Genomic DNA, 13297 nt, shown 5'->3' with positions numbered 1-13297 from the left:
TTGTTCTGTATGGGACAATGACAATAAAGATTATCGTATCATATCATATGTGATGGAAGTGTCCTATCTATCCTGCAAAGTCTTTAGATAATTATTTTTTAATATAACATTGGTACTACTACAGTGGTACCTCGGATTACATACGCTTCAGGTTACACACTCCGCTAACCCAGAAATAGTGCTTCAGGTTAAGAACTTTGCTTCAGGATAAGAACAGAAATCGGGCTCTGGTGGCGTGACAGCAGCGGGAGGCCCCATTAGCTAAAGTGGTGCTTCAGGTTAAGAACAGTTTCAGGTTAAGAACAGACCTCTGGAACGAATTAAGTACTTAACCTAAGGTACCACTGTACAGGTTACAGGAGTACACCAAACCCTCAAATGCAGACTATATTTATGATTCAGCTCAGCCTGAGATTGCAGCAGCAATAATAATAATAATAATAATAATAATAATAATAATGGCTTCAATGCATGCAGGAAATTGTCCCTCTCTGGAGCCTTGCCATTCAAAGAAAAAGCTTTCAGGTCACTTTTTCTGCCCTGCCATTGTTGGCATGAGATCCCAAACGTGATGCAACACCCCCTGGAGAAACTGAATTCAAGAAGCTTTTATGAGCGCAGTTGCTTCCAGCAAAGGAAACTTCAGAGGTGGCCTGGCAGCACGTAGGCAGGAAGGAAGTTGCCAAACACCAGAGAGATGCAAATCCCAGCCTGCTTCTTATTCAACCTCTCCTTGTCAAATGCAAAGCGTTGCCAACTGGGCACCCTCCTAAATGGCCAGGACTGTTGTTGACACAGCCTGCCAATCCGGCACCTGTTCACCTGCTGTGTTTCAGGTGGCCGGTTTAGCTGGCTTGGTTTTTCAAATGCATGGCTTTTCCAATCTCATTGAAGACAGAGAAGGTGTGTATTCCAGGGATAGGCAAACTTAAGGCCCGGGGGCCGGATCCAGCCCAATCGCCTTCTCAATCCGGCCCGCGGATGGTCCGGGAATTAGTGTGTTTTCACATGAGTAGAATATGCCCTTTTATTTAAAATGCATCTCTGGGTTGTTTGTTGGGCCTGCCTGGTGTTTTAACATTTAATTTTAAATACAGTGGATGCTCGGGTTGCGAACGTAATCAGTGTCGGATGCACGTTCGCAACCCACAGCGTTCGCAACCCGTGTCTGCGCAGGCACGGGTTGCGATTCGGTGCTTCTGCGCATGCGTGACCGCCGAAACCCGGAAGTAACCCATTCCGGTGCTTCCGGGTTTCGGCAGTCTGCAACCCGAAAAAACGCAACCTGAAGCGGCTGTAACCCGAGGTATGACTGTAAAAGATTGTGTGCTTTTATTTAAAATACATCTCTGGGTTATTTGTGGGGCATGGGAATTTGTTCATTTATTTTTTTCCAAAATATAGTCTCACAAAGTCTGAGGAACAGTGGACAGGCCCCCTGATGAAAAAGTTTGCTGACCCCTGGTGTATCCCCTCTATACCTCTAAGATACATACGCACATTCTCTTTCTCTCCAGGAGAGAAGGAATCTGTTCCCCTCCCCTCCCAGCCTTGCAAATGAGTCACCCAGCAGACACACCGGCTGGCAGCAAGGCACTTTTGCACAGACACACAACACATAATTAACTTGCAGAATGCACTCCCTGGAGATGTGGCAACGGCACAATAGCTTGGGTGTGATGTTCAAATGAAAGGATGAGTCAAAAAGCAAGGTCTGTTAGGCCCCCACCCCCAACTAAATTGAGCCTCCATGGTCAGTGCCAGTGTACCTACAGATGTTGGAGCCAGATGCTGGGCAGAAAACACAGGACGCATTTTCATCATGGCCAACTGGAGAAATTTAGCTGTCACCTGACAGAAAAAGGACACTGGGCATACCTAGCTCTGACCAAGCAAAGTGATCTTTAGATTCTAATTCACCAGACCGATCAACTAAATAAAGAATTTATTATTTTTAATCACTCGCCACCAACGAAATATGCGTATGTTTTTATTTTTTAAATGTTTTTGGCGTCTATTTTGTATTATTTTACTATTATTCATTTATTGAATTTATATCCTGCCCTTCCTCCCGAAGGAGTTTTTAACGCCGGTGTGTTTTTATTTCTCCCTCTCTCAAGGCGTACACTATATTCTCACAAGAACCTTGCAAGGTTTGTCACTCAGGCAAGCAGCGATTGAAAACCAGGCCTGCCTAAAACCTCAATATAGAATGCTTTCTGAAATATGAAAGGAAGTCAAGTTGCAATTTAAGGAAATGGAATCCCGTCCTCCTCTATCAGCTTCTACAATTGCAAGTTGCTCCCAGCGGTGAAATAACAGAAGCTTTGGCACAATCCTAACTCCCCATCGTGTTGGAGCGGCTTTATGGAGCATGGCAGCTGCAACAGAAGGTGGAGGTCCTGCTCTCATGACGACTGTGAGACCGGTTTGGGATCCACCAGATCCCAGGCTAGCTCAGTCCCTTGGAAAGCCCCATTTCAGGACTTTTCATTGGGCCCTACTGGGGGGTGGGTGGTCAGGGTATATATCCCACCTGTGGGCCTCGCAGTTGCCCACATTCATGGAATCACAGAGGATCAGCTAGCACAACCCCATGAAATGCAAGAATCACACCTTGGGAGATCACTTGCATCCAGCCCAGGAAATCTCGGAAGCGGCTTTGCAGCACACAGGTCAAAGAGGAAGTTTCCAAACGCCAGAGAGATGCAAAACCTGACATGCTTCCTGTTCAAGATCAGTGCCGGATTTGCGCATAGCTGTCAACCTTCCCTTTTTTTTGCGGGAAATTCCCTTATTCCAGTGCCATTTCACGCTGCTATCCCGGATTGTTAGATATCCTGTAGACTGTCCCCGGGACAGGTGAGGCTGCTGATCCCTTACTTTCAAATCTGAAAGTTGACAGCTATGGATTTGCGTATAAGCTAAACAAGCTATAGCTTAAAGGTAAAGGGACCCCTGATCATTGGGACCAGTCGTGACCGACTCTGGGGTTGCAGCACTCATCTCGCTTTATTGGCCAAGGAAGCCAGCGTACAGCTTCCGGGTCATGTGGCCAGAATGACCAAGCCGCTTCTGGCGAACCAGAGCAGCGCAAGGAAACGCCGTTTACCTTCCCGCCGGAGTGGTACCTATTGATCTACTTGCACTTTGACGTGCTTTCGAACTGCTAGGTGGGCAGGAGCAGGGACAGAGAAACAGGAGCTCACCCCGTCGCGGGGATTTGAACTGCCGACCTTCTGATCAGCAAGTCCTAGGCTCTGTGGTTTAACCCACAGCGCCACCCACGTCCCTTTAAAGCTATAGCTTAGGGGGCCCCCAAAACAAATGTAAAGGGGGGGGGAAACCTGGATGTACAGTCATACCTCGGGTTGAAGTAGATTCAAGTTAAGTATTTTCGGGTTGTGCTCCATGGCGACCTGGAAGTAACGGAGCACGTTACTTTTGGGTTCCGCCGCTCGCGCATGCACTGACCCTCAAAATGACATCACGTGCATGTGCGAAATCTGTGAAACGCAGCCTGCGCATGCGCAGGCACATGTTATGTTTACTTCAGGATGCGAACAGGGCTCCGGAATGGATCCTGTTCGTATCCAGAGGTTGTTGTTGTTGTTTAGTCGTTTAGTCGTGTCCGACTCTTCGTGACCCCATGGACCAGAGCACGCCAGGCACTCCTGTCTTCCACTGCCTCCCGCAGTTTGGTATCCAGAGGTACCACTGTACATTTCCAAAATATAGGATAAAAATAAAATAAAACCTACATACAGCAACAGTGTTTGTGTTGTGTAGGCTCCTATGATGTGTCATGGGCCACACCTGCTAGCCTGCTCCCTCAAATATCACACATTTTGTTATGTGCAAATGGCTATAGATACCTATTAGGTCCATAAATTACTTACAGCATATATTCAACACAAAAAACAGCGACAATTTGTTGTTGACAAAGGACAGCTGGACATATAAAGCACCCCATTACCTTCAGTTGCTTAGGGCAGGCATAGGAAACCTTGGCCCTCCAGATTTTTGGCCTACGACTCCCATGATCCCTAACTAGCAGGACCAGTTGTCAGGGATGATGGGAATTGGTCTCAAAACATCTGGAGGGCCGAGGTTGAGGAAGCCTGGCTTAGGACCTCATCAAACCTAAATCCGGCCCCGTTCAAGATGCCCTAAAGCAGAGCGTTCCAAATGGTGGAAAGCGACACATTTGTGTGTCAGCTGGAGTGTGTAGGTGTGTCGAATGAATGCTCCCTGCACTCTTTCCGGGGCTGGATAGAGGTTAGTTTAATCTCCAGTTAGCTAGTAAAACTGAATTACTGTGTCGCGAAATGATGTGGGTCTAAAAACGTGAAAAGTCTGGAAAGCTCTGCTCTATAACAACCAAGGACCCAAATATTTGGCAGGTGTTCCTCCCATGTCGGTTTTGCCTTTGCCTCGGGATCTTTAGGGGGGGCGTTCCCACCCAGAAGGTCGGCGGTTCGAATCCCCGCGACAGGGTGAGCTCCCGTTGCTCGGTCCCTGCTCCTGCCAACCTAGCAGTTCAAAAGCACGTCAAAGTGCAAGTAGATAAATAGGTACCGCTCCGGCGGGAAGGTAAACGGCGTTTCCGTGCGCTGCTCTGGTTCGCCAGAAGCGGCTTAGTCATGCTGGCCACATGACCCGGAAGCTGTACGCCGGCTCCCTTGGCCAATAAAGTGAGATGAGTGCTGCAACCCCAGAGTCGGTCACGACTGGTCCCAATGATCAGGGGTCCCTTTACCTTTAAGCTATAGCTTGTTTAACTTATACGCAAATCCATAGCTGTCAACTTTCAGATTTGAAAGTAAGGGATCAGCAGCCTCACCTGTCCCGGGGACAGTCTACAGGATATCTAACAATCCGGGATAGCAGCAGGAAATGGCACTGGAATAAGGGAATTTCCCGCAAAAAAAAGGGAAGGTTGACAGCTATGCGCAAATCCGGCACTGATCTTGAACAGGAAGCATGTCAGGTTTTGCATCTCTCTGGCGTTTGGAAACTTCCTCTTTGACCTGTGTGCTGCAAAGCCGCTTCCGAGATTTCCTGGGCTGGATGCAAGTGATCTCCCAAGGTGTGATTCTTGCATTTCATGGGGTTGTGCTAGCTGATCCTCTGTGATTCCATGAATGTGGGCAACTGGGAGGCCCACAGGTGGGATATATACCCTGACCACCCAGTAGGGCCCAATGAAAAGTCCTGAAATGGGGCGTTCCAAGGGCAGGGGTGGGACTGAGCTAGCCTGGGATTTACTTTCCAACCCGCAGCTGAGGGCAACCCCTAATGGCCAAGGGCAACAGCAGGACCCTAGCTTTGGAAAGACCTGCCCTGTCTTGAACCCGTGTCAATCTCTTTCTAGCAGTTGCTGAGGATGCACACTTTTTCGCAACCTTTTCTCACACTGGCCAACCAGATGCCACTTCTGGGAAACCTGCGATCAGGATTCGAACACAAGACCCCTCTCCCTTCCCGTGGCTACCAGCAACTGACTTCCAGAAGCATTGCTGTCTCTGTTTGGCCACTCCATTATTTTTGCTCTCGTTTCATGGCAATCACATGCAGAATGTTCTTGCAGGTGTTTTTTTTATGATCAATGTGATTTTATGATCTATGCAACCCAGCCTGGGTGGGATCTTTTGGGTAAAGGGTAAATAAATCCACCAGCTCAATGGCAACTTAGGGGCAACTTCTCAAGAGTAAATACATTTACGAGGGAGATTTCTCCTGGGTAAATACAGCCCACAGGGAGGGTTTTTCCACCAGGCAGCGCAGTCTAGTATTGTCTACCACCCAGGAAAGGACACATTTCAGAACGGCTGGCGTAATTGCTCACACACTACGCCACCTCTGTTTACACCTTCCGCATTTCCTTCTCCACCACTCTGTCATTTGCACATTAAGAGAGTTCAAAAGAACATATTAACGAACTCCAGGCACCCGCACACGCGCACACACACACACACACACAGAAAAAGCATTGCAAGTGACAGAGGAATAACTTATTAGTCTTAGTCACCCCCTATAAAAAGAACTCAGCAAACAGATGGAGGAGAAGGCCATGGAGAAAATACGGAGAAATTACTGTTACGGCTAAAATGGCAAGCATTGTTAATTCAAGAAAAGCTGGACAGTAGATCAGAGTCAAACCAGGAGGATTTCGGGCAACGACTGTCTGTTTACAAGACTACAACTCTATGGGCGGCATCCAGTGAAGCAGTCCTGTTAGTGCAAGATTTCTAATTGCACCACAGAACTGTTCCCTTGCATCCTCTCCAAAGCCTGCTCCAGAGGTTTTCAGGGGAACCCCCAAAACAAATTTAAGGGGTGCACAGAGAAAGGACGGAAAGCTCTGCTCCACAGCCGAAAGTCCTCGCACTGACAGTATTACTTTGTTGGATACCACCTTATGCATCCGATTTCATTTTGCAAAAGGCACATAGGCAAAATATTAGAAAACTGAGACAGGAATCTATCCCAGCCTTCCCTAAGCCGGTGAGTTAGGGATGCCCAAAGCAACAAAAGGGCACGAGGTTGGGGAAAGCTGCCATACTAGGTCTGGATCCCCTGCTCAGTCAAAGACTGAGCAAGCAGTTTGAAGCCTGATCCACTAGGAAGTACCGGTAGATTGTCTGAAATAACAGGGTTGCCATAAGACAGTCTGGCTCTGTTCCATTAAAGTGAGTGCTGCAGGTGATGTCTGGGGCAGGATGAGGGCTGAACAGGGCATGACCTGAAGTAGGGCTTGGAATGTACAAAGTAACAATGAAGAGCAGGGGTAGGGAACCTAAGGCCCAGGGGCCGGATGCGGCCCAATCGCCTTCTCAATCCGGCCTGCGGATGGTCCGGGAATCAGTGTGTTTTTACATGAGTAGACTGTGTGCTTTTATTTAAAATGCGTATCTGGGTTATTTGTGGGGCCTGCCTGGTGTTTTTACATGAGTGGAATGTGTGCTTTTATTTAAAATGCATCTCTGGGTTATATGTGGGGCATAGGAATTTGTTCATTTTTTTTTTCAAAATACAGTGGTACTTCAGGTTAAGTACTTAACTCATTCCTGAGGTCCGTTCTTAACCTGAAACTGTTCTTAACCTGACGCACCACTTTAGCTAATGGGGTCTCCTGCTGCTGCCACGCCGCTGGAGCACGATTTCTGTTCTCATCCTGAAGCAAAGTTCTTAACCGGAGGCACTATTTCTGGGTTAGCGGAGTCTGTAACCTGAAGCGTCTGTAACCCGAGGTACCACTGTATACTCCGGCCCACCACATGGTCTGAGGGACAGTGGACCAGCCCACGGCTGAAAAAGGTTGTGACCCCTGAAGAAGAGAGTGCCTCTGGGCATATCCAGAGCACCCACCACAACCTACCTAGGGAAGTTTTTGGTGTTTGATGTTGCATTGTGTGTTTACTAATTTTTGTTGGGAGCTGCCTGGAGTGGCTGGAGCAACACAGTCAGATGGGTGGCATATACATAAATTTATTATTATTATTATTACTACTACTACTACTACTACTACTTCTACACTTTTAGGGGTCTCAGCTTCTATAGCCAACCGCAACACTTCCCAAGGCAGGGCGTAACCCCAGTTCTTGCCTTTCTTCACCTCTTCCTTCTTCCCAAAGGCACCAAGGCTCTGCCACCCCGGGCGCGCTTCCTGAAAAGATAGCTCTTCAGGATTTACCGCTGAGTATGTTTAGGATCGCACTGCCAGTTATGGGCAGGTTGCGCCCTGGGAGTTCTCTGCTCTTGTTGAAAGAAGGCAGGCGCAATTAGCAGCTGGTGTAAGGAGCAGCGCCTTTGGGACTGAGGACACGCCGAGGAGGAGCTGAACCGCCACCGCAAGTCTCATTAAGCAATGCAAATCATCAATGAATAATGTAATTAAGGAGAAAGAGATCAACAGTGATTTGCGTCTCCTAAAGACTAACGAGAGAAGCTCAGCCAAAAAGCAAAAAAAACCTTTCCAAGGGGAGGCGCGTGGAGAAGGAAACGCGACCCCCGAACGTCTCCAACCAATCACAGATTCAGCTTCTGAATCCAGGCCGCCATCGTGCCCTGAGCATGTGCAGAGTGCCTTCAGAGGATGGGGGCTCCGGGACCAGTTCTCCCCCTCGGCTGTTTACAGCGCAACCCGAACCCCCAACCGGATCGGATCCCTTTCCTCTGGAGCAAGCCCCGTGGCGCTGCGTTTTTACGCACCAGGCGCGCCCCGGGACCGGCGGCAGCCGAGGGTGGGGAGCGCGCGGATGGGCGCGCGCGCGCGACACTCACCTGGCAGAAGCAGCGCTGCTCGGCGGAGCCCGGCGGTTGCGCGCAAGTTGCGCAGCCCAGGAGGAGAGGCACGAGGAAGGCGAGAAGCGGCTGCATGGCTGCGCGCGAGTGTGGCTCTGCCGGGTAGCTCAGCTCCGAAGCGCCGGCGCCGGCGGCGGGGCGGCTCCGTCCCGCCTCCTGCCTCCGCCTCCTGCCGGTGGACGTGCGGCCCGGCCCGCAGGCGAGGAGCGGCGCGGCCGGCGGGTTTCCCCGGCCTGATCTGGCCCGGCCTCATTGGCGAAGGAAGCCGCCCGGCCCCGCCTGCCCGGCGCACCGGACGTTGCCAGGCGCACGCTTGCTCCCGAGGAAGCCGTATGCGTGCACTGCATCACTCGGTGCTATTTCGGAGCGGACGCAAGCCTTCACTGGAGTCAATTTGATTCCCTCCCCTTTTTTCTTTTTCCTTTCTCCTCCTGTGATGAGGCTGCATTTTAATATTTTAATGTTTCAATATTTTAATGTTGTATTTTAATCTTGTTTTTAAGTTGTATTCAATCAACTTGTTTTTATTATTGCTTACAGTTACAGATAGGTAGCCGTGTTGGTCTGCCATAATCAAAATAAAAAAAATCCTTCCAGTAGCACCTTTAAGACCAACTAAGTTAGTTCTTGGTATGAGCTTTCGTGTGCAAGCACACTTCTTCAGATACACACATTATTGCTTGTTAGCAGCCCTGAGCCCGGCCTTGGCTGGGGAGGGCGGGGTATCAATAAAAATTATTATTATTATTATTCATTCGGTTTGCCGAATTAAATGGGAATTGGAAATTGTAGAACGCAAACAAAAGCATACATTTCCTATAGAGACACGGAAAGCTATCCAGTATTAGAAGCGCTGGGGAAGGCAGCAGTTCAGATGCCCAGGAAACAACTTTTAGAATGCAGCCCTGCATAGTGAAGTTTTTAATGTTTGGTGGTTTATTATGTTTTTATATTATGTTAGAAGCTGCCCAGAGTAGGCAACCCAGTCAGATGGGTGGGGTAATAATAATAATAATAATAATAATTGTCGTTATTGTTGTATTTCAGGAGGGAGAAGCCCAGGAGGACGTGATAGCTTTAAAAGAGAAAGGGTTATGGATGGCTGCAAGCCACAGTTGGAGGCAGGAAATGCTTCTGAATACTACCGTATTTTTCGCTCTATAGGATGCACCCAACCATAATAATAATAATAATAATTTTATTATTTATACTCCGCCCATCTGGCTGGGGTTACCCAGCCACTCTGGGCGGCTTCCAAAAAAATATTAAAATACTGTAATACATCAAACATTAAAAGCTTCCCTAAAGAGTTCCCGCTGCACTCTGGAGGCTTCAGGCAGAGGCTTCCTGCTGCTCCCTGAGTTTGTAGGGCTGGCGGTGGGGGAAGCCCAGGTCCCCCCCCCCCCAGCCCCAGGGACCACACACTCGCTCCATAAGACGCACAGACATTTCCCCTTAGATTTTAAGAGGGAAAATGTGCGTTTTATGGAGCGAAAAATACGGTAATTGTTGGAATGGAAACCACAGCAAGGGAGAAAGGGCTCTTGTGTTCGAATCCTGCTCCCTGGTTGGCCTCTGTGAGAAGAGGATGCTGGGATAGATGGGTCGTGTTCTTATTGTGGCTACTAGCCACTATGGTTGTGGCCCCATCTGCACTGTGCATACAGCAACTTTAAATAATCATGGCTTCCCCAAAGAATCCCCAGGGCTGTGATTTAATTATTATTTCATAAACTCTATATACCACTTGGTTTGTTTAATATAATAATAATAATAATAATTAATAATAATATAATAATACAATGATGATGATATAATAATAATAAATAATAATTTATTATTTATACCCCCACCCATCTGGCTGGGTTTCCCAAGCCACTCTGGGTGGCTTCCAACAAAATATTAAGAATATATTAAAACTTCAGTCATTAAAAACTTTTCTAAATAGGGCTGCCTTCAGATGTCTTCTAAAAGTCAGATACAGTGGTACCTCAGGTTACAGACACTTCAGGTTACAGACTCCGCTAACCGAGAAACAGTACCTTGGGTTAAGAACTTCGCTTCAGGATGAAAACAGAAATCGTGCCCCGTCAGCGCCACAGCAGCAGGAGGCCCCATTAGCTGAAGTGATACCTCAGGTTAGGAACAGTTCTTAGCCTGAGGTACCACTGTAGTTGTTTATTTCTTTGTCATCTGGTGGGAGGGCGTTCCACAAGGCAGGAGCCACTACCAAGAAGGCCGTCTGCCTGGTTCCCTGTAACATCGCTTCTCACAGTGAGGGAACTGCCAGAAGGCCCTCAGTGCTGGATCTCAGTGTCCGGGCTGAACGATGGGAGTGGAGACGCTCCTTCAGGTATACTGGACTGAGGTCGTTTAGGGCTTTAAAGGTCAGCAGCAACACTTTGAATTGTGCCCGGAAACGTACCGGGAGCCAATGTAGGTCTTTCAAGACTGGTATTATGTGGTCTCGGCGGCCACTCCTAGTCTCCAGTCTAGTTGCCGCATTCTGAAAAACAGCCTCAACATGGTTTGCAAAAACGATAAAACAATAAAATTGTTAGGAAAAGCAATCAAAACATTCCAAAAATTAACACCAGCAATAAATGAGGAGTGGAATCTTCAATATAAACATTTGGGTAGACTTGTCTGAACAAAAATGCTTTTAGCAGGTGCCAATAAGAGTTCAGTGAAGGTGCCTACCTGATGTCAATAAGCAGGGAGTTCCAAAGTGTAGGTGCCGCCATACGGAAAAATCGATTTCCTACAAATGTGGAACAGGTATTCCGTGGCACCTGTAACAGGGCCAGTTCAGCTGATGAAACCAGATGAGTGGGCATTTGTGGGGTAAGGTGACCTCATAGTTAAACTGGTCCCCAGGACTTTGTACACTAGCACCTTGAGATTGACCTTGTCGTTTGTTACAGGTGCAGTGAGCTGCTGAGAGACGCCTATTCCCTTCCCTGATCTACAATTCCCAGAGAGGTTTGAACAATCAATCTCTCTTCCCAGGGAACTCTCCGGGAGTTGTAGAGCAGGGAGGGGAACAGGGTCTCCTAACAACAGTCTTAACAAACTACAGGTCCCAGGATTCTTTGGGAGAATCCATGCCTGTTTAAAATGGTATGTAAAAGTAAAGGGACCCGTGACCATTAAATCCAGTCGTGACCGAACTCTGGGGTTGTGGCGCTCATCTCGCTTTACTGGCCAAGGGAGCCGGCGTACAGCTTCTGGGTCATGTGGCCAGCAGGACTAAGCCGCTTCTGGTGAACCAGAGCAGCGCACGGAAACGCCGTTTTCCTTCCCGCTGGAGCGGTACCTATTGATCTACTTGCACTTTGACATGCTTCCGAACTGCTAGGTTGGCAGGAGCAGGGACCGAGCAACGGGAGCTCACCCCGTTGCGGGGATTCGAACCGCTGACCTTCTGATCGACAAGTCCTAGGCTCTGTGGTTTAGTCCACAGCGCCACCCGAGTCCCTTAGAAAATGGTATGATGGTGTTTTAAATGTATAGTCAGATGGGGACTCCGCCCTTGGAGTCAGTTTTGCTGGGAAACAGGTGGCGAGAGATGCTTTTGGACTCAGGTCCTGTTTTGGGGAACATAAGAAGAGCCTGCGGGATCAGGCCAAGAGCGCGTCTACTCCTGTGTAAGCATGCATCAAATTGCCACCTTAATTCTAAGAAGACACACATTGGCATGCATTTACTGCCCAGTCTTATGCCTGCTTAAACTCCACTGAGTTCAACAGAGCTTGCTCACAGGTAACTGAGTACACAAGGGTGGAATTGGTCCTGGGATTTGGTTGTGGGTCACAATTTGGGCAGCCAGCATTGGAAAGAAAGCACACCCTGGAATTGTGAGATGCCGGGGACTGTGTGCTGCAATGAGCAATCTTTGCATCAGCTCTTAAATGCAACTGTGTTGGCCAACTTGCTGAGGCATCAGGGCGTGTTAATGATTAATAGCAGAGCTGTGAATGTACCGGCTGGTCTATCAAGGACAGCTCACCTGCAGATTGGATAAATGCAAATTAGAAGGAACTATCATAAGGTGGATACACAACCAGTTGGGAGGTAGCCACACCCATCGGGTAGTAATTTATAAATCCCTGTCATTGCAGGTGGAGGTAACAACCCATGCAAAGCCGTCTTTCCCATTGGTCTTAGTGGTTCTCTGCACCAGGGTGCCAGCCTCTCAGGGGCGCCCTAGCGAGTAGGGGACTTGCGCAGCTTTGCCGGCAGCCTCCCCTTTCCCTGCACGCCTGCCAGCTGCGCCCCGCCAACTACCGTATTTTTCGCTCTATAAGACGCACTTTTCCCCTCCTAAAAATAAGGGGAAATGTGTGTGCGTCTTATGGAGCAAATGCAGGCAGGAGGCTCTGCTCAGCACTCCCTTTAAAGAGCCGCGTGGAGCGTGTGTGCGGCTCTTGGGGGCTTTTCCCCGAGGAAGGAGAAGGGACTGATGGGCTGCCCTTCTCCCTTCTAGGGGAAAAGCCCCCAAGAGCCGCACGCACACTCCACACACTCTTTAAAGGGAGCCTTCATCCCGCTGCCCAGGAGAGGCTGCGTGTGGCTATCCCATAAGCCAGAACAGCAAGAAGCTATCCCAGAAGCCAGATCCCTCTTGCTGTTCTGGCAATATTTTTTTTCTTGTTTTCCTCTTCCCAAAACTAGGTGTGTCTTATGGTCTGGTGCGTCTTATAGAGTGAAAAATACGGTATATGGCTGGCAGGCATGCAGCTTCCTTCCCAAGCCTCCGCAGGAGGAGACCGACCCCCACAGAGGCTTAGGATGGAAGCTGCCACCTTCCCTCCCAAGCCTCTGCATCTGCTTAAGACGGCCCTGCTCCCGGTCGTTGTCCTACTGCTTCCTGGCAAAAGGCGGTGTGCAGCCTTCACAGGCGCCCCAACGCCGGACAGCATGTCTGCCAGCACGTTTTCCTGCTTGATTGCTGCTACCACGCTGGGGATCGGGGCGGTGGGGGAGGCAG

At 48.9% G+C, this 13297-nt stretch overlaps 1 protein-coding gene across 1 annotated transcript in view; it reads right to left on the bottom strand.

The window, feature by feature from the left end:
• ERO1A (endoplasmic reticulum oxidoreductase 1 alpha) overlaps positions 1-8513 on the bottom strand; it is a 34448-nt gene extending 25935 nt beyond the window's left edge. Inside the window, 1 exon segment of the mRNA XM_080993451.1 lies at positions 8287-8513. Coding sequence (XP_080849577.1) covers positions 8287-8382 — 96 coding nt within the window. The 5' untranslated portion in view covers positions 8383-8513.
• Between the last annotated feature and the right edge of the window lie 4784 nt (positions 8514-13297).

Source organism: Podarcis pityusensis (assembly GCF_964106645.2).
Source record: "Podarcis pityusensis genome assembly, chromosome: 1".
NCBI classification, from domain to species: Eukaryota; Metazoa; Chordata; class Lepidosauria; order Squamata; family Lacertidae; genus Podarcis; species Podarcis pityusensis.
This window is presented reverse-complemented; position numbering and strand designations above follow the sequence as displayed.